At 33.5% G+C, this 20,710-nt stretch overlaps 1 protein-coding gene across 1 annotated transcript in view; it reads right to left on the bottom strand.

Moving 5' to 3' along the window:
• Atrnl1 (attractin-like 1) overlaps positions 1 to 20,710 on the bottom strand; it is a gene marked incomplete at its 5' end in the record, with an annotated part of 750,654 nt that overhangs the window by 498,637 nt on the left and 231,307 nt on the right. Inside the window, 1 exon segment of the mRNA XM_013515898.1 lies at positions 11,977 to 12,114. Coding sequence (XP_013371352.1) covers positions 11,977 to 12,114 — 138 coding nt within the window.

The raw sequence follows: 20,710 nt of genomic DNA, 5'->3' as shown, positions 1-20,710 counted from the left end.
AGTGAAGACAGAATTTCAGAGTTAGAAGATAGGATAAAAGCTAGCAATCAAGAAAAGAAAGATCTCTAAAAAATAACAAGGGACCACAAAAAACAATCCAATAGCTGAAAGACAATGCAAAGAAAACAAGCATAAGATTGATTGGAATCAATGAAAAAGCAAGAGCCAGCACAAATGACATAAAAAAACTGCTCACAGAAGTCATAACAGAAAACTTCCCAAGTAGGGAAAAAGAATTTAACATACAGATAAGTAGGGTATATACGACTCTAACTAGCTATGACCAAAATAAATCTATACCAAAGCATACAATAATCAACATTCCAGAAATTCAGAAAAAGAACAGAACATTAAAGGCTGTAGAGAAAAGAAATAAATCACATATAAAGGAAATCTCATCACAATTACAGCAGACTTCTCAACACAAACGCTTAAATCATGGAGAATTTGGAGTGAAGTATTCCAAGTCTTGAAAGAAAATAACTGCCCACCCAGACTGAGGCACCAAAAACTATCTTTCAGAATCAAGGGAGAAATGAGATACTTCCATGAAAGAGTAAAACTGAGGAAATTTATGAGCACCAAACAAGCTCTACAATGTGTTCTAAAAGACATTCTAGAGAGAAATATATAAAAGATCTCTTAAATATCTCTCTAGAGAGATATAACAATGTGCACAAATTCAAGAACACCAATAGAAAAATAACACCCATTAATGCACAAGGTAGAAAAGAAAGACAATGAACCAACAGCAGAAAACAATATGACAAGGATAAGCTAATATATGTCAGTTATAAACATCAATGTAAATGCTCTAAATTCACCAATCAAAAGAAATTGACTGGCTGAATGGATCAAGTAACTACATCCAACAATCTGCTGCATACAAGAAACATATTTAATTTAAAAAGAACGTCCTAGACTGAAAGTCAAAGAATGCAAAACAATATTCCATGTGACAAGAATGATGAAAAAAGCAATGCTAGCTATTTTAATTCCAGACAATGTAAACTTCAAGCCAAGACAGATCAAAAGACATAACAAGGATACTACATTCGTGCTAAGGGAAAACAGCAAGAAGAGATAATAATCATAAACATATATGTACCAAATACAAGAGAACACCACTATATAAAACAAGTATCAACAGACATGAACAATCAAATAAGCATAACATAATTGGAACAGGGAAACTTAATACCCCAGTGTCACAAATAGAGAAATGAACTGGACAAAAAAATCAAAGAAGTATCAGGACAGAATCAAACATGAACAAATGGACTTAGTGGAAGTCTACAGACTGTTCTACCCCACAATATCAGAATATACATTCTTCTTGGCTTCACATGGTATGTTCTCCAAAGTAGACCACATATGAGCACATAGAACATGCTTAAGTAAATGCAAAGGAACTGGAATTATCTCATGCATATTATATGACTATAATGCAATGAAATTGGAAACCAACAGCAAAAGAAATGACAAACATTCCATAAATAGATAATAATTAAACAATACCCTGCTAAACAACAAACGGGTCACAGATAAAATTAAAGAAGAAATTAAACAGTATCTACAAGTAAATTATAATGCTGATATAACATACCAGAACTTATGGGATACAATGAAAGCAACCATATGAGGAAATTTAACCACTGATAACCATACCAGAAAGACAGAACAAGATCAAATAAACAACCTATTGTTCAATTTCAAACTTCTCAAAAAAGAACAGGTCAAGCCCAAAGCTCCTCTGAGGGAATTCTAAAGATCATAGTATAAGTTAATACAACTGAGACTAAGAAAACAATATAAAAGTCAAGGAATCAAAGAGTTGGTTCTTTGAAAGATTAAATAAAATTAACAAACCCTTAGCCAATCTTATCCAAAAAAAAAAAAAAGGAAAGAAAAGACTCAAATTTATTCATTAGGAATGAAAAAGGTGAAATCACAACAGATACTGCAGAAATCCTGATCATCAATATCTATATCAAGAATCTTTATTTTAACAAAATGGAAAACAGATGAAATGCATAGTTTCTGGTATATATACCCATAAAGAAACACGCAGTTCCTGACACATTCACTATTGAGTTCTACAAGAAATTTAGAGAGGACCTAATGGTTTGAGTTACTCCTCAAACTCTTTAGTGAAATGAAAAAGGAAGTGACATCCCCAAACTCATATCTGGAAGCAAGTATTACTCTGATACCAAACAAAAGAAAGATAAACCAAAAGTGAGCATTACAGGACAATCACCTTAATGAACATGGATGCAAAAATCCTTAGTAAGATACTGGCAAACAGAATGCAGCAAAGCATCAAGTTTTTAAACCATGACAAAGGAGGGTTCATCCTAGGTATGCAGGGATGGATCAACATATGCAAATCAATAAATGTAATACTTTATATCAACAGAGCCAAGGTCAAAAATCACATAATCATCTCAATAAATGGAGAAAAAGCACTTGACAAAGTCCAGCCTCAATTCATGATTAAAAAAACACTATAGAAAATCAGAATAAATGGTCTTTATCTCAATCTGATAAAAGCCTTCTATTACAAACCAACAGCCAACATCATACTAAATGAACAAAAACTGAAAGCTTTCACTCTAAACTCAGGTATAAGACAAGGATGTCTACTATCAACACTCTTATTCAATACATTTTTTGAAACATTGGCCACAGAAATTAGACAAGAGAAAGAAATAAAAGGAATAAAGTTAAGAAAGGAAGAAGTTAAATTATCATTATTTGCATATGACATGATACTCCACATAGAAGACCTCAAAAACTCCACCAAAAGACTTCTAGACTTCTAATAACCAGATTCAGTAGCATAGCTGGATACAAAATCAACATTCAAAAATCAATAGCCTGTATACAAACAACAAAGTCACAGAGGGAGAAATTAGGGAAATCTGTTGGGAGAGAGAATAGGTAGAACTCTTGAAGACATAGGTATAGGCAAAGATTTCATAAACAAAACCCCAATCACAGGGGAAATAGTACAAAGAATCAAAAACTGGGATCACATCCTATTAAATAGCTTTTACACAGAAAAAAATCATCAACAAAATGGAAAGACAACCCACAGCGTAGGAAAAAATTTTTGACAGCTATTCTTAAGAGAAAAGACTAATATGTAGAACTAATAAGGAACTGAAAAATATCAGACTCTCCAAATTCAAAGACCTAATCCAAAAATGGGCATCTGAAATAAATAGATGTTTATCAGAAAAAGAACAAATGACGAATAAATATATGAAAAAATTTTCAACATCACTGGTCATTCAACAAATATAAATTAAAACAAGGCTGCAATTCCATTTCATTCCAGAAAGAATAGCTATTTTCAAGAAAACAACAAATGAAAATGCTGACCGGGCTGTGGGGAGAAAGGAACACTTCTTCATTGTTGGCAGGAGTGTAGACTGGTGCAACCACTGTGGAAATCAGTGTGAAGAATCCTCAAAAAACTAGGATTAGAGGTTCCATTTGACTCAACCATGCCCCTTCTGGGTATCTTCCCAGAGGAATTAAAAGCATAACACAGTGATATACGCACACCATGTTTATATCAGTACAAGTTTATAATAGCTAAATCATGGAATCAATCTAAATGTCCATCAACAGACAGATGGATAAAGTAGATGTGGCTTTTTAAAATATATTTTGGAGTATTACTCAGACATACAGAAAGATAAAATTGAGATACTTATAACAGAATGGATGGACCTTGACACCATAATCATAAGTGAAATAAATCAGACACACAGGTGCAAATATCACATTATCTCTCTGATGTAAGACACTGAAAATTCAAGTAAGTACCAAAATGTACAATAGATACTGTGAAATAGAAACTGTTCAAAATGTAAAGGAAATAGGGAGAGGGGAAGGAAGGAAGGGAAAGAAAAAAATGAGGAAAGAAGAATAAAATGAAAACAAAGCTTTGCAAATGGGGAGGGTAAAGGGCTTTGAAAGGAGGGATGAGAAAGGGAAAACAGAGGAATCAATATGTATCACGAACAGGTACAAATTCCCTATAATGAATGTGAGCATTATGTATACCTACACTGTAGCAATAAACATAATTTAAAAAATTAGAGTGGAAAGGAAACTAAAAATATTATAGAAGTTATGCATTGGGGATGTTTTAACTATTCAGTTTAAAAATTATACATTTGCATGATTTTAAAAAATTTTTGTGATTGCTTAACATAATTTTCTTGGTATAAAAATGTTATTCTGAAGAGATACTCCAAGGAAAGCATAATTTTAAGGCTACACCAAATACTTACATATACTTATATAATATACTTATATATCTTTATTAGTAAATGTTTATAGTACAAAAGGATTATGTTTACCTTGCAGAGTTGGTACACACACATAAAACACCTTATTCTTCTCATCTGCTATTCCTCTCATCCCTCCCTGCTCCTTCCAATTCTCAGTTCCTCTTCCCATTTTGCAAAAGCTCTATTTCCAGTTTTTCCCCTAGTCCCTTTAAATTGTTTATTTAGTGGCCTCTCTTGGCAATGTTTAAAATGTCAGGTTGCCTTTTCTCTTCCGTACAGATGTATACTCAGAGAACACAAATTTTTAATTTTGTTCTGTCAACACGATAAATAGAACGAAGATTGCCATGCCAAATGATTTTCATTTATTGGCAGTTTTACATTATAAAGGTCAATGCTCCCATTTTGAGAGAATAAAATTGCACTTATTTGAGAAATGCTCACTGTCATTTGGTTTTAAACTTTCTGCTTATATGAACAAGTCAGAAGGGCTTAAAAATGAAAAAAATTTCTCATCCTAGTAGTAAAAATGTTAAACGATCCTTATTTTTACTACTCTTCAGTCTAAGAGAATGTTATGTCATACTCTACTTTGTTTTTTAACATATTGAATACTTTTTTAAAAGTTAGCTATGGACAGAGATTTATAGTATGCAAAAAGAAGACTTTAAAGTTTTGCTAGTAAGAATAGAGGTAAAAAGAAAAAAAATAACTATTACAATGGTGAAAGAGTACTTTTCTTCCCTGAACTGAAAAAATAAGAAGATCAAATCAGTTCTAAAAGGAAAAAATATATATCAATAAGGATATTTTTCTAGAACCTAAAGAATAACAAAATGAAGTAAAAGAAATAAATGTATGAATATGAGTTTACTAAAAGCAATTATAAATGCAATGTTAAAGAAAAAGAACCTATTCATATTACAAATAACATCTGTCAACATCTTACAGTAAACTTAACCAAAAAGACTATAACCTGGAAGAAGAAAACTATTAGCCATGTAAGAATAAAATCTATGTTTTATGATTTAGAGAAATATTTTTGTTATAGTACATTTGAAAACAAGTAATTATATAAACACATAATAAAACACTAAAATATTTTTATGACTAATAATAGTATAGCTTAGTTGCTTAATATTAAGAGCAAATTATACTGAAAAACATGAAACTAATAATAATCAGGTAAAATTGAAGTTTTCAAATTGCCCTCAATTCTCATGGACCTACTGAATAAATTCTTCTTTCAGACATTCTCAGATCCTTCAATCAGAATTAATCTCTCTAATTCTATCATGCATTTTCTTCATAACATATAGTATTCTTACAATGTGTACAAGTTTAGTTCCTAACACAATACATTGCATTTTGCATGCATTCAATCATTATTTGTGTATTCTGAGGATAATCTTTCAATGCAAAGTACCATAATTAATGTATTAAATTATTCTGTTCAAAGAAACTTTCATTATTCTTTGACTACAATATGTAAGTCAGATTAGAGATAATATAAGAAAAATAATACTATCAAAAGTCTGAGTCATTCATTTTTAAACATATTCGACCTTTTTATGTTATAAATGGTGATCATAATATCACAATAATAGCTAGCACTGGGATGTTAAGATTTACAAGAAGCACACATTACTTCATATATAAAGTATCTTATTTAAGACTCAGTATAACAAGATAAATTAAATTAGCTACATTTTATAGCTGAGGAAACTGAGACACTAAAAGATTAAATAATTTAACCAATGTGACAGTGGCATTATCAGGATATGGAACCAAACAGTATGATGCCAAAGCCAATACCACTATTGCATTATTTCATAGTGAAAAATTTTATATGTATACATTATATTATATATGTAGTATATAAATTATATATTTAATATATAATATATAATAAAGTACTTTCAATAGTTATAATAAGAAACTAACCACAAATGTCATATCTAATGACATTTCAAAGAAAATCCACAAATATATTTATATAAGATGGACAACAATATTAACTTGTCTTCACTGGGTTAATTTTTCAAAATACATATAATTGCAATATATTTAAAGCCTTACACTTCAAATGTCAATCTATTTCCTTCTTTTCCTTAATATTGTCACAGACTCGGAATTTTAACAAATCTATATTCTAGTTTTTAAAATGAGTTTTTATCAATAGGGTGAATTAAAAATGAAAAAGGTAATAAACTTATACCTTATGTTTTTATAAATTGCTTAGTTAAGTGACTAATGTAGCCCTAAAAAATAAAAATGACTTTTACATATCACTTTGCAATAGAAATGTCAGAGATAGCAAAATATGATCTTGGTAACTTTAGAAGACATGGAACCTGCTAAGAATTATTTAAAGTTTCATAAAACAACCAGATAATATGCAAGAGTAAGATAAGTATTTATCTTTCATTCCAGTTAATTTTTCAGGACATTGTGTCTCAGCTTGCCAGATATGTAACGTTAATAACAAATCTAATGTGGAAAAAACAGAACTAGTTTTAAACAACAAGGAATGGATCATCTCCAAAAGGAAACATATTTCTGAAAGCTTCTTCCTGACAATGATAAAACCTATTATACTAATCTAAAGTATTTCACAGATATAGTCATCCAAATGTTCCCTGGCAACTTGCTAGAACAGGGCTCAGCAAGCTTCTGCAAAGGGCCACACAGTAAATATTTCAGGCTTTGTGTGAGATGCACGGGCTCTGCTAACTACTGCATTCTGCCATAGTAGTACAGAAGCAAAATGCATGTCAGTGAAAGAACGTGACTGTTCTAAAACAACTTTATGGATACTGAAAAAAAAAGTCGCTATTAAGAAACTAAAAGCAAAAAATAAATATAAAAAAGTAAAAGCAGAACCTACAAAAAGGAAGAAAATATTTCAAGATCATATATGGGATCAGGGCCTAGCATTTAGAATATATAAAGTACTATTATAATCCAAAATCAAAAACAAAACAAAATCCATTTTTAAAATGGGAAAAGGTTTGAACAGACATTTCTCTAAAGATGTCCCACAAATGGCAAGGAGCACAGGAACACACGCAAGGACTCAGCAGGCATTTACACGCCTAAACTCACTGCAGCGTTATTCACAACAGCCAAGAGACAGAAACAATCCCAGTGTCTCAACGGATAAATGGATCGATATATATATATATATATATTACAAAATATAACACAGCCTTAAAAAGGAAGGGCATTGTAAACATGGTAAGGATATTATACCAAGTGAAATAAAAAAAATAGGACCCAAACTATATGATTCCACCTACAGGAGGTACTTAGAGTAGTCAAAATCACAAAGACATTAAGTAGAATGGTGGTACCCAGGGGTTGAGAGGAGGAGGGGCAAATGGAGAGTAATTGAATGACAAGTACAGTTTTAGTTTTGCATGGTGAGAACAGTTTTTGAGGCTAGTGATGGTGAGTGCAGAGAACTGTAAAAGCACTTAATGCCACTGAACTATACACCTAAAAATGGTTCAGCCAGGTGTGGTGGCACAAGTCTGTAATCATAGCTACTTGGGAGCCCAAAGCAGGGAGATAACAAGTTTGGGGCCAGCCTGGGCAACTTAGTGAGATTCTGCTTAGAGTACAAAAATAAAAAGGGCTGGTGATATAGCTTAGTAATAGAGGACCCATGGCTTCAAAGTCCCCTCACTCCCAAAGAGGTTAAAATGATAAATTTCGTGTGATGTACACTTTACCATAATGTTAAAAAACAATTTTTTACAAGCAAAAGTCTTTCCCCAAGATATTTCCCCAAAGAAGATATACAATAATATACAATATTGAATAAACTCATGAAAGATATTCAATATCATTTAATCATTAGGAAAATATAAATCAAAACAGCAAGATATCACTTCATATCCACAAAGCTAAAAGTAGAAAAATAAATTAAAAGTGTGGGTGAAGATATGGAGAAATTGGAAGCATTTGCACTGCTTTTAGGAATATAAAATGGTGCAAGCACTAGTTACTAGGCAAAACAATTTTCAGTTCCTGAAAAAAACAGAGAATTACCACATGACCCAGTACTTCCACCCATAGGTATATACACAAAGAAGTTGATCAGATATATTCAGGGACTAGGACAGTAATATTCACAACAGCACTATTCACAATGGTCAAAAGGGTGAAAAAAATCTATATGCCCATGAATGAGTACATAAATTACAGTGGTATATAAATACAAAGAACAATATTCAGTCACAAAAGTAAATGTATTGATACATGCTATAACAAGAACAAACATCCAAAATGTTATACCAAGCGAAAGAAGTGAGTCACAATAGGATATGTATACTCTATGATTCCATTTAGGTAAAATATCGAGGATGAGTACATTCTTAAAGACAGAAAGTAGATTAGTCATTCCCAAGGGCGGTGGTGACTGCTTACCAAGTACACAATTAAAATGTTGATAAAGAAGATAAAAGTGATGGCTGCATAATATTATAAATGTACTAAATGCTACTGGATTATATACTTGAAAAAGTTAAATTTGTTATATGGATTTCACCTTGACTCAAAAATCTTAATAGTCTAGAATCGGGACTATGATTAGAAGCACTATTATAAATATGAACAGAAATATACTAAGATAAATTATAGAACAAAAACCTGATAAACTCATAAATATTCAGTTTATAAAATAAGTTGAAAATATACATGGAATCATTTTCCTAGAAGTAAAATAAAACATACATGAGTATACATTAAATGAAGGAGAGTTTAGATATATAAATTGTAATGTGAATGAAAACATCTCAGATTTATTTTTAAGTTGTGGAAGCTATATATTAAAGTATAAAAATGATCTATCTAAAATACACTTTGGCTCCAGTGAAATTCTTAGCTCATGGTTAAAAAAAGTGTTATAAATACTAAATTTTACTAAATAAACATAAAATAACAAACACTATGCCTCTAGTAGATGGACTCAAAATTTTGTGAATTTTACTGCACCCACAATCACCGTGCCTTGTATAACTACTGGACACAGCCCTACACTGTAACTTCTAGGTAAGATCTCCTGAATCACTCCTGTCCATATTAATGGAACTTCTGCAATGGGGGAAGTGCATTCAGTTGTGGGGAGCAGCTAAGCTACAGCTGAGGCAGAGGTTGGCGAACTCCTTGGGGCTAGAGCAAAGCCAGTCCCAGGAACATGGAATGCCGGAGGTAGACCATGTAAATAAGCTGACCTCTAGTTCAGCTGCATATCAGCAGGTGTCTGGCCTTGATGTTCCCGTTAACTACAGCACAGCTAGCTCTGAGAATGTTTCACTTTCAGTGTTCTCAACAAAATACTGAGACCTTCCATTTTTGACCCCACTGTGCTCCCTCACTTTTTACTGTGTATAAATAAAATGCAGACCAGCCTGGGTTGTCACTGCAAGAGATCGCATCCTGCCCAGTCCCAGCTTTCCTTTTATGAGTCCTTTTGTTCTTTTTTTTTTTCTTTTAAAGATAAAAGAACAAAAACATATTAACAAACACACATATATTTAGAAAATAACACAATATAATGGAATATTACTCAGCTATAAAGATAAACTCGAGGCTTTTATAGGTAAATGGACACAACTAGAGACCATACTCACAAGTGAAATAAATCAGACTCGCATGAGTAAACACCATATTGTCTCACTAATGAAAGAACCTGAAAGAGTGAATAAAATCTAGGAGGTACAATAGACATTGTGAAATGAAAGGAAACTGCTCAAAAGGAAAGAACAACTGAGATGAGGGAAAAGAGAAAAGAAAGAAAGGTAAAAATACGCATATATGTATACACAGGATAGCTAATGTAGTTGTACAACTGACTTATTGCTCTATTAAAAGGAACAATTAATGCTTAAGTGTTTTACCAATCTTATATGTCTATATTTGTTTACCTGAGAAACCAATTTGAAGATATCAATATGTAATACAACAACCATTGTTAATTTCCTATCACCTGGTCTGAAATTCTGTATTGCTTGTATTGTTTTTGTGTTATGATGCATCTTGTCTTTTCTTAATCTCCTGTCACGCCCTCTCAGGACCTCCCAGGATGTATGGGACATGGCATCCAATGAGTGAATCAGATATTTTTTTTCCTTACTAGCTATATGATCTTAGGTATTTCACCTAATTTCTTTGCACACTTGTTTCCATATGTAAAAGAGGGATCAAAGTAACATCTTCCATAAAGTTGTACATTCATATAAAGTAATGAATATAAAGTACAGTACCTAAAACATAGAAAATGCTAAATCTTAGCCAATTTATCCACATTAGACTTTCCAGTGGGTGAGAAAATTCCTTATCATAAGCTTCCTTTCACCTGTCCTTACCATGAAACCTACTATTGCCTGATCAAGTTTGACTCAAAGACTGAAATCAGTCTGTTGTTACCTTGTCTGTCAAGCCTGACTGCATATCATAGTCACCCAGAAAACTTAAAAAGAACAAAGCCCCAAGATTCACCCTATAATCTCAACTCAGATACTGATTTAACTATTTTAGGGAGTGGCCCACAAATATATATTTTTAAAAGTTAGTATTAAAAAATGTATCAAGATGAAGCCTAGTAGTCTACTCTGTCTTAAAGCCCTCTTTCCATAGCCAACACCTGGAGTTCTTTCTGTGGATTCTACGTGTGCAATCTTCCTTTAAAGAAAGAAGATAAAACAAATTGAAATGGCGAGGTCCAATCTAGAGAATAAAAAAGGATTATGATAAAATTCCACTTTAAAAGGAAATGTAAAGGTCCAATATTCTTTGCAAGGAAAAGAATCAGCAAGGTAGAGAGGCAGACAGAGGAAGGTGGAGTTTAGTGAATAAAAATGTGACAGTAACACTAGCTCTTACAAAGCTCTTTTCATGTGTGCCAGTGCTTAAGGCAGTATTACAGATGACCTTCTTTGATCTTTACAATGATCCGATGAAGTACTATCATGTGTCTTTTACATATGAGGAGAATGAAGCACTGAGATGTTAGTTACTAATATTATAGATTGAAACAGTGAATATTTAAAATGTTAGCCCAATATGATTACAAACCCATTTTCTTAAACACTGTGATATACTGCCACACTGTACAAAAATACACATTACATTATGTGAGACATATACCTATAAACTTTCATCATTTCCTATTTTAAAAGTCAATACAAGGGGCTGGGGATTTAGCTCAGCAGCAAAAGCGCCTGCCTGGCAAGCGCAAGGTCGTGAGTTCAGTTCCCGGTACAGGAGAAAAAAAACCAAAAAAAAAAAAAAAGTCAATACAATTACCTGCTGTTACAAAGTGAACTCTCAGCAATGATTATTTTTAAATAGTGACATTATAAGTAATTTTGTTTCTATGCATTTGATGAATTTCCTATAATACATATGTATTTATTTTTAATTCAAAAAATATTTTAAAACAGATATACCACAGAAATTTTATACTTTACAGAGTTTCTAACAAGTTTATATTACTTTTCAAAAATACTGAAACTGAAAAGAAACATTTTTCTTTAGTAATATGTATTCTTCACAAAAAGTTACCACTTTGTGAATTTTCTTTCAATATGTTTCCAATATAGTCAAGATATCTTCACTTAATATATTTAGTAAGAATATATTGAAGCAAAAGAGAAATACTTACCTGTACATTGTCCTCCATTTGTTGGATCTCCATAATAACCTGGCATGCAGTCTTGACACTGTTTTCCCGTGGTGAGGTTTTTGCACTGTTCACACACATTATTATTGATGCAAGTGCTATGTCCATTACACTGGCAAGCTAAAGAAAACAGTAAAAACCATTACAAATATCTACATAAAAATAGCAAGCAATGATGGCTAACAAGACATAACTTATAAAATCTGGATCCTGGCAAAGTCCAAAGAGATCATCTCAAGTATTATTTAATAGATAACTCATATATCTCAAACTATTAATGCAAGAGAATATATACTATAAATTCTATGCGGAAATTTTACCTTAACCTCTACAATAGCAAGAAGGACAGATAATATGAAACATAAAAAATTTTAGCTAAGCAGGGAAATATTTCTTAAAGATTCACATGAATGGTATGGCTATTAAGTTCCATAAAAAACTGAATAATAGTTTTGATAAAGAATGTTAAATGTGTTCAAATATATTTGCACTTAATAACAGAGTCAATAACTATAAAAATGATGTGGCAAGAAATCTTTACTTCAAGAAGATAAATTAATTAGGGATGGTGGTGCATGCCTATAATCCCAGGAGCACTACAAGTTCAAACTTCACCTGGACAACGTAAAGACTTAATGAGACTCTTATCTCAAAATATAAAGTAACACAGTGCTGGAGATGTAGCTCAGTGCAAAGGCCTAGGTTTCATCCCCAGTACCACTATAAATAAATACATAAATAAAGAGTAAAGTGAATAAAAATAGAACTTTACATTAATTTGCATAAATTTGTACTGTATCTTCTTTAGACAAGAAAATTTGAAATTTAATTGAAATTCTATTTTAATCTGAAGTAAATAGAATCAGATTTAAAGTACAAGCTCTTTTTTGTGTCTTCATAAATCACTTTCAATGTGTTTGATATTCATATTACAGCAGAATCAAACATTTCAGAACAAATATAAAGTTCACGCCTATGTTAATTTTAATGCCTGTGTGAAGCATTGAATAGTTCAGTAACTGCTTGCCTAAACAGACATCATCATTCTTATGCCTCTTATATGCATCATCATTATTATTACAACTAAGACAGTAACTAGCATCTCACTGAGCTCTTTATTGCTCTATCCAGGAAAGCCAATATTCAGCCAATGTCAATTTGTAGCTCGTATCCATTCTCACTTGTCAGAGTACATGTAGCATTAATTTTTACAGATTGTAAATACATGCCCAGGTAGAGTAAAAAGTAGTACAAATGAATTATTTGGCATCAAAAAATATGTTGTGGGGAAGCTACTATTTTTAGTACCATTGTAAGATGAAGAACCCTAGCTTAAGTAACTTCCCAAAGTCCACAGCTAATCAGTGATAGAAACAAATACATAATCCGGAAGTTTGAGCCAGAAAATAAGGCATTAGATACCATATAAAACTGCTATTTGTATGCACTAGATTTGAAAATGAGATGGATTTGCCATAAGGTCAACATACATTAGCTTCAAAGAGTAAAGAAACACACATGCAGAAAGATTAAAACCAAACAACTACTTTACAGAAATATTCATAGACATAATTCTATCTAAACATAGTAGAGAAATGACATGGAATGATCATAGAAATGTGTCAGGTAATCATCATCTTCTTTACGAAACTGAAAAGAACTAGGATATAATTATTAAACTGCATTAACTATGATACCACCAAAAGAAAATTTAACTATAAGGGAAATGTTCATGATAAATAAAACAAGGAGAATGGTGAGATCTTGGGACAGAGAAGACCAATAAGCCCTGGAATAGGCACTTACCCATTCTTCCCCAGAAACACTAGGAGTGTTTCTGCCATTGGACATGCTGTCCACTGCTCATCTTCCCCCATCAGGTGGCCTCATGAAGTCCCTACGTTCCCATGCTGGGGAGCTGCTGGATGCAGCAGAGCCTGAGTAGGTAGAAAGCTGAAGGGAGGCATCCTCTCTAGAGGAGGTTCAGTGCCACACTTAGCGAAAGGCTTATGGAGAGAGACTACAGAGCCAGCTCCAGGTTAGCCTTTTGAAGCAAAGGGAGAAGGGATCAAGAAGGTCCTAGTGGAAACCGGCAAAAAACTAGGTACTAAACCAATCACACTGCATCACGCCTCATTGAACTACCTCTGTAAATTGGACATTAAGGCAGAGGCAAAGATCTACAGGTGGCTACATATAGCACTTAAAGTGGGGAGGTGCGTTTAGAGGGACATCCAGATCAACAAGCCTCCTTGTTCATTGGTGAGCAGCTGGGCAGACCACAGAGGGACCAACTCTGTAATAGCAGGCAGTGCATTGTGGACTAAGAAGGACTGTGGAGAAGTTAACTTGTAGATATAGCAGCTTCCTGAATAACACAGAGGAAGAGGGACAGCGGCAGGCTCAGAAGTCCATCCAAGCCCCCCCTAGAGGTCAAAGCTTCCCAAAGTCACTAGTTGAACTTGGACTGCAACATAAATAGAACTGTGATGATGTCTTAATATGGATTTGGTTTTGTTTTTGTTTTTTTCCAGTACCAGGAATCGAACTCACAACCTTGCGCTTGCCAGGCAGGCGCTGTGCCGCTGAGCTAAATCCCCAGCCCCTTAATAGGGATTTTTGGAAGGTGTTATTTCTCATTTTTTCTTGTCCTCTTCCTCCTTTGCTTCTCTGTCTTATTCGTTTACCTTCTTTCTCTTCTTTTCCTCCTTATGCGTAGCATATTTATAGGAAGTGTCTGTATATGTGCAAAGGAGACTAAGAATAAACTAGTGCTCTAAACTACATAGTACTTTTCATGGGCATGTCCGGGTCTCCCTCACCAAAACGTGCATAAAGGATGCAAACATAAGCTAACTATCCACATATTAATACGTTCCAACATTCTCATAGCTTCTCTCCATCTACAATTACATTTCCTTCTGTCTGCAGCACTGCTCCCACTCCAACAAGTTCTAATTCCCTCCCTTTAGTTCAGGTCTAAAAATAATTCCAATAGTCTTATATCCTGTCTGCTTTCCTCAGCGATATTTCTCTTCTCTTCTTTCCTTCTTACTGGTTTGTCCCTTCCTTTATCCCCACCCCCAACATCAAGTTATTAATCAAAGGTATTGATTCTTACGATTGTATTGGTTTCTCATTATCAATTCCTTTATTTCTCTCTTTGCTTAATTGTTCTCTCTGATTGCTATATCCATTCCAGTAGATCCTTTGTCATTTATGTCCTCACTGTCTCTTCCTTGGATATCCTTCAGTATGTTTTGTAATGTTGGTTTGGTAATCATGAATTTCTTTTTTGGTTTTTCTCCGGTACCAGGAACCGAACTGACGACCTTGCGCTTGCCAGGCAGGCGCTTTTTGCCGCTGAGCTAAATCCCCAGCCCAAGTAATCATGAATTTCTTAAGATGCTCTTAATCATGCAAGGTCCTAATTGTTCTAATCACCTTGAAAGATAATTTTGCAGGATATACTAATCTGGGTTTAAATCTGTTTTCTTTTAGGACTTAAAGAACTTCCCTCTAAGCTCTCCTCACCTTTGAGATTTGTGTTGAGAATTCTACAGTAATTCCATTAGCTTAACTTTTAGAGCTGATTTGTTGCTGCTGCTGTTTTTCTCTACAAGGTTTTAAAATTCTGTCCCTGTGTTGGCCTTCTGCGATTTTAAATATAATGTCAAAACATTCATTAAAAGCTACTTATTGCTTGTGGGCAGTTGAGTTTCTATGTGGTTCACTTAACCTGCATTTTGAGTTCTTTTCCCATACTTAGAAAATTGTCTGGTACGACTTGTGTAAATAGATTCTCTATGCTATTTGTATTGTCTTCTAATTTTTTTCTAATTCTAATTAGTTTAGGATATTCTTTGTGTCATATGCCAGAAGCTATTGGATCAATTTATTAGGATCTCTTGTTGTCTTTCAGATGTCTCTGTGTACATAATCACATGCAGCAGCCCTGTCTTCTATCTAAGGAAAATTTAAATGCTTTATTTCCCCAAATTAGGAGCAAGGCAAGGTTTTCCACTCTCAAAATTCCTGTACAGTAAGTACTCAATACTTTAGCCAGAGAAGTCAGTAATAGAAAGAAATAGAAGTGATATATAGAGAAAAGTAAATCAGACCATCCTTATTTACAGATGACATAATCCTGTAAATCAAAGACCCAAAAACATCTACCCAAAGGCTTCTAGAACTAATAACCAAATTAAGTAAAGTAACAGGATGCAAAATTAACACGAAAAAATGATGTATTCCTAAACACTAGCAATAAAAACACTCAGAAAGAAATCAAGAAAACAATACCATTTATTACACTCTCAAAAAAAATTAGATGCCTAGATATTGACCAAGAAAGTGAAAGACCTCTACAATAAAAAGGAGATAGGAGGAGATATGAGATAATGAAAAGACATTCCTTCTTCCTAGATAGGAGATGTAATGTTTTCAAAATGGCTGTATTTCCAAAACTGATGAACAGATTTGCAATCCCAATCAAAATACCAACAGTACTGTTCACAGAACTAGAAAACCAAACCTAAAATTTGTATGGAACTAGACAAGAGGAAGAATAGCAAAAGCTAGCCTGGGAAATAGAAGCAAAGCAGGTGGCATCACAACCTCACATCTGTATACATTGAAGACCAAAAAATTCTGCCAAAAACTTCTAGAACTAATAACCAAAAGATTACATTACAAAGCTGCAATGATAAAATCCAGCAGGTTACTGGCACAAAAACAAACGTGAGGATCAGTGGAACAGAACAGAGGATGCAGAAACAAATCCAGACACTTTTAGCCCTAGATCTTTGACAAAGGGGCCAAAAATATATGCTGGAGGAAAAATAGTCTCTTTAGTAAATGGTTTGGGCAAAGTGGCTCTACATATGCAGAAGACTGAATCTAGACCCATAGGTCTTCCTATGTAGTAAATTAAAATCCCAATGTATCAAAGATCTAGATATTAAAAAGAAACAATCTGCTATAAGGTAAAATAGGTAAAACTCATCAAGACATAGGTATAGACAAAGACTTTCTGAAGAGATCTCCAATTACACAAGAAATAATATGAGTGAACAAATAGGATATCAAATTAAAAAGCTTCTGCAGAGCAAAGGAAACAACCCAAAGAGTGAAGAGACAACCTACAAAATGAAATAAAATTTGCCAGCTACACCTTAGACAGAGAACTATTAACTAGTATATATAAAGAACTCAAAGAATTAGACCTCACAAAATAAAAGATCCAGTCAAAACATTGAGAATCAAAACGAATAGCTACTTCTCTAGAAAAGAAATGTGAATGGACAATATGTGTGCAAACTAATGTTCAACATGTTTGGCGATTACAAAAATGAAAATTAAAATGATACTAGGAGTCCGTATTATTCTAGAAAGAATGGCTATAATCAATTCAAAACAAAACTAATGCAGGCAAGGCTGCAGAGAAAAAGGAACTCTTCTACATTGTTGGTGGGAGTGTACACTATACTAGTACAACCACTATGGAAATCAGTATGGAGATTCATCGAAAAATTAAAATTAGAAATTCTACTAGACCTAGGATTCCACATATCGATATAATCCCCCAAAAGTTAAAGACATCATTTTACAGTGATATATGCTTTTATGGTTGATACATTGTGTCAACTTGAAGAGTCTTGAAGCTTAACTAAGTAACTCAGCAGTTCTACAACCTGGAGTGAAAAGGATATGCCTTTAAGGTTCTAAAATGTTGTTCACTGTATCAACTTGAGAAGTTTAAGAGTTTAACTAAGGCATTCAGCAGGGGACAGGATACTTACTTTGTGAACAACCTCAGCTTGTGGAAGAGGAGAGCACAGAGATGGTATGGGTGTGGGCAGATAGCTGATATACAACATAAGGAGGGAAAAGAGCCTTTTTTCTCCCCCTTTTTCTCTCACTGCTTTTGTTGTCTTCTGCCACTTGAAGTGTTGCCCCTGGCATGCCACCTGCCTTGGGGCCAGCTGATTATAGACTGAAACCTCCACAAACTGTGAGCTAGATAAACCTTTCCTTCTTTCATTTTGGGCACTGGATATTTTGTCTCAAAAAGGGGAGAAAACTGACCAAGGTACATGCATACCCATGTTTACAGCAGGAAAACTCATGATAGCTAAATTTTGGAAGTTTACTATATGTTGAGCAACAGATGAATTGATAAAGGAAATCTAGTAAATACATATAGCAGTGGAGTACTACTCAAGCATAAGAAGGACAAATTGGAATCATTTGGAGGAATATGGATGAATTTTAAAATCAATCCTTAGTTAAAAAAATGTGACAGAGTCCTAAATATCACATGATTTCTCTTGTATGAGAAACACAAACTATAAAGAATTAAATGAGCAAATAGAAAATAATAGGAAATAGGGACATATAACTTTTGTAAATGGGAAAGGGATGATGAGACATAGGGAAGGGGAAGATGGAAAGATGGGGAATTTAAAAGGATTAATGCAATGTGTGCACGAACCAACACTCCAACATGGCTCTGTTCATTGTCTATTGCAAACCTATACTAATGAAAAAGAAATTTAAAAATTAACGGCAAGCAGAAGTGAGCAGAAGAAATTAAACAATAGCCATTACATTGAAAATAAATAAAATGAAGACTACAAAACAATAAAGAAGTCAATGAACCAAAAGTTGTTTCTCTGAAATAATCAACTAAATTAACAAAATCCTAGCTAGACTGACCAAGATTTTAAAATTGGCTCAATTATTAAAACGAAGGGGAGGAGACAGACTAATGCTATTACAAGAAAATAAAAAAGGATGACAAAGAACCCCTATGAATAGTAATACAACTATAAATTAGATAGCCTACCTGAAATGGACATGTTCCTACAAAGACACTACCTTCCAAAACAGATTCAAGAAGATAATGATTTACAGTGTATTAACTATTGTTATTGTCTCATTATGAAATTTTGTTTCATTTTTTCCTGAAATAAAAAGGAAAGAGAAAATCTGAACAAGCTGTAACAATGAAGAGATAGATTAGTAATTAACAAAGTATCAAAATACAGCCCTTGGCCCACTGGCTTTAGTGGTTAATTCTGTCAAATGAAAAAGAATTTACATGAAATATTCATAAACCAGTCCAAATTAGAAAAGCAAAGACTTGCTAGGTCATCCTATGAGGCTAATATTAATCTGACTTAAAAATTTGATAAAGATATCACAAGAAAGTGAAAGAGCAATACCTCATTATGGTTATGAATGCAAATATCTTCAAACCATAGCAAACTGAATGAACAATCATAAAAAAAGAATACATACCATACCAAGAGAAATGTATTGAGGAATGGAAAACTGTTTAAACACAAGAATGCATCAATGTAATACAGTATACTAAAAAATAAATACAGAGGAAGAAGTCACGTCATCATCTCAATGCATATAAAATGCTCAAAAACTAAACAAAGAAGAGAATAGTCTTAAGGTAATAGCATGAATGAAGAGTCAAATAAAGGAGAATCTTCATGCCATAAAGTTGTTGATAGGACTGAAAGTGAGAACGGCCTACAGGATGAATGTTTCCCTTCTGTACATGATCCAGATGGCTTAAGCAATATTGGAATGAACTATAGTGATGAGTCAGCCAAAGGCAGTAAGCTTCTAGATGAACTCATAGACTTCTCAGAAGACCAAGATAACCAGGATGACAGCAGTGATGACAGGTTTCTTGCTGAAGACAACTGCAATTCAGAAATACAACAGTGGCACTTAAAGCCTACTATCCGTAAACAACCTTGTATTCTACTTATGGACTCACTCAAACACCCTTCTCGATCAAATGTTGTAAAAATTCTAAGAGAGTAATTAGATGCAGAATGGGAAGTTAAAAAGAGTTTTTCCAAAGATGTGATGAAAGGCTCTAATCCAAAAGTACCACAGGAAAACAGCTTCAGTGATTGAGGTGTACATGTATTGCAGTAAGTAGAGAGCGTTTTTGAGAATCCAGTACTAGCTTTTGAATTTTCTATGAACTTGATGAACTGGTCTCCACCCTCACAAATGAGAACAAAAAGTGAAGAAATCTGAATCATAATTGTGAAGCTGCAAGAAGATCAAAGCAAAGAGAGGAAGCCACATAAGGACATTTCCTCTAGAGAAGCACCTTCAGATGAAGGGACAAAACAACAGCATGTCAGCAGTGTCTCAGCGTGACCAAAAGACAGTGGCATGTCAGCTGCACTGTTAGGGACTAAAGGACTTTTTCAAATGTGAGTATAGGCAGGAAACAGCTGCAGTTCTCCCTGCTCAGTGATTGGTGAATGCTAATGCTTGTAAACAATGTCATATAATTAATTTGCAAAGGAATATATATTAAGTAAAAGTCTGTATATAATATTAATAAGGCCAATTTTTCCAGTATTTATACTTATTTTTTCATTTGTTAGGAAGCATTTGTTATTTTCTATTAATAGTACTTAAAACTGCAACTTCTAAATGCAAAATAAAATGAAAATATTTATCGGAAGAAACAGTCCAGGATCATACTTAAAGGTAGAAGACTGGAAACTTTCCTTTTAACATCAAGATTAATACAAAAAATGACCTGTCTTGTCAATTCTATTCAACATAGTTCTCAAGGTTCTGTCCAGGGAGAGTGAGCAAAGAAAGGTTGGAGGGAGAGAAGGAAGGAAGGAAGGAAGGAAGGAAGGAAGGAAGGAAGGAAGGAAGGAAGGAA

Source organism: Chinchilla lanigera, unplaced genomic scaffold (genome assembly GCF_000276665.1).
Source record: "Chinchilla lanigera isolate Chin_1 unplaced genomic scaffold, ChiLan1.0 scaffold00030, whole genome shotgun sequence".
NCBI classification, from domain to species: Eukaryota; Metazoa; Chordata; class Mammalia; order Rodentia; family Chinchillidae; genus Chinchilla; species Chinchilla lanigera.
Note: the sequence above shows the minus strand (reverse complement) of the source record. Positions and strands in the feature narration are given on the sequence as shown.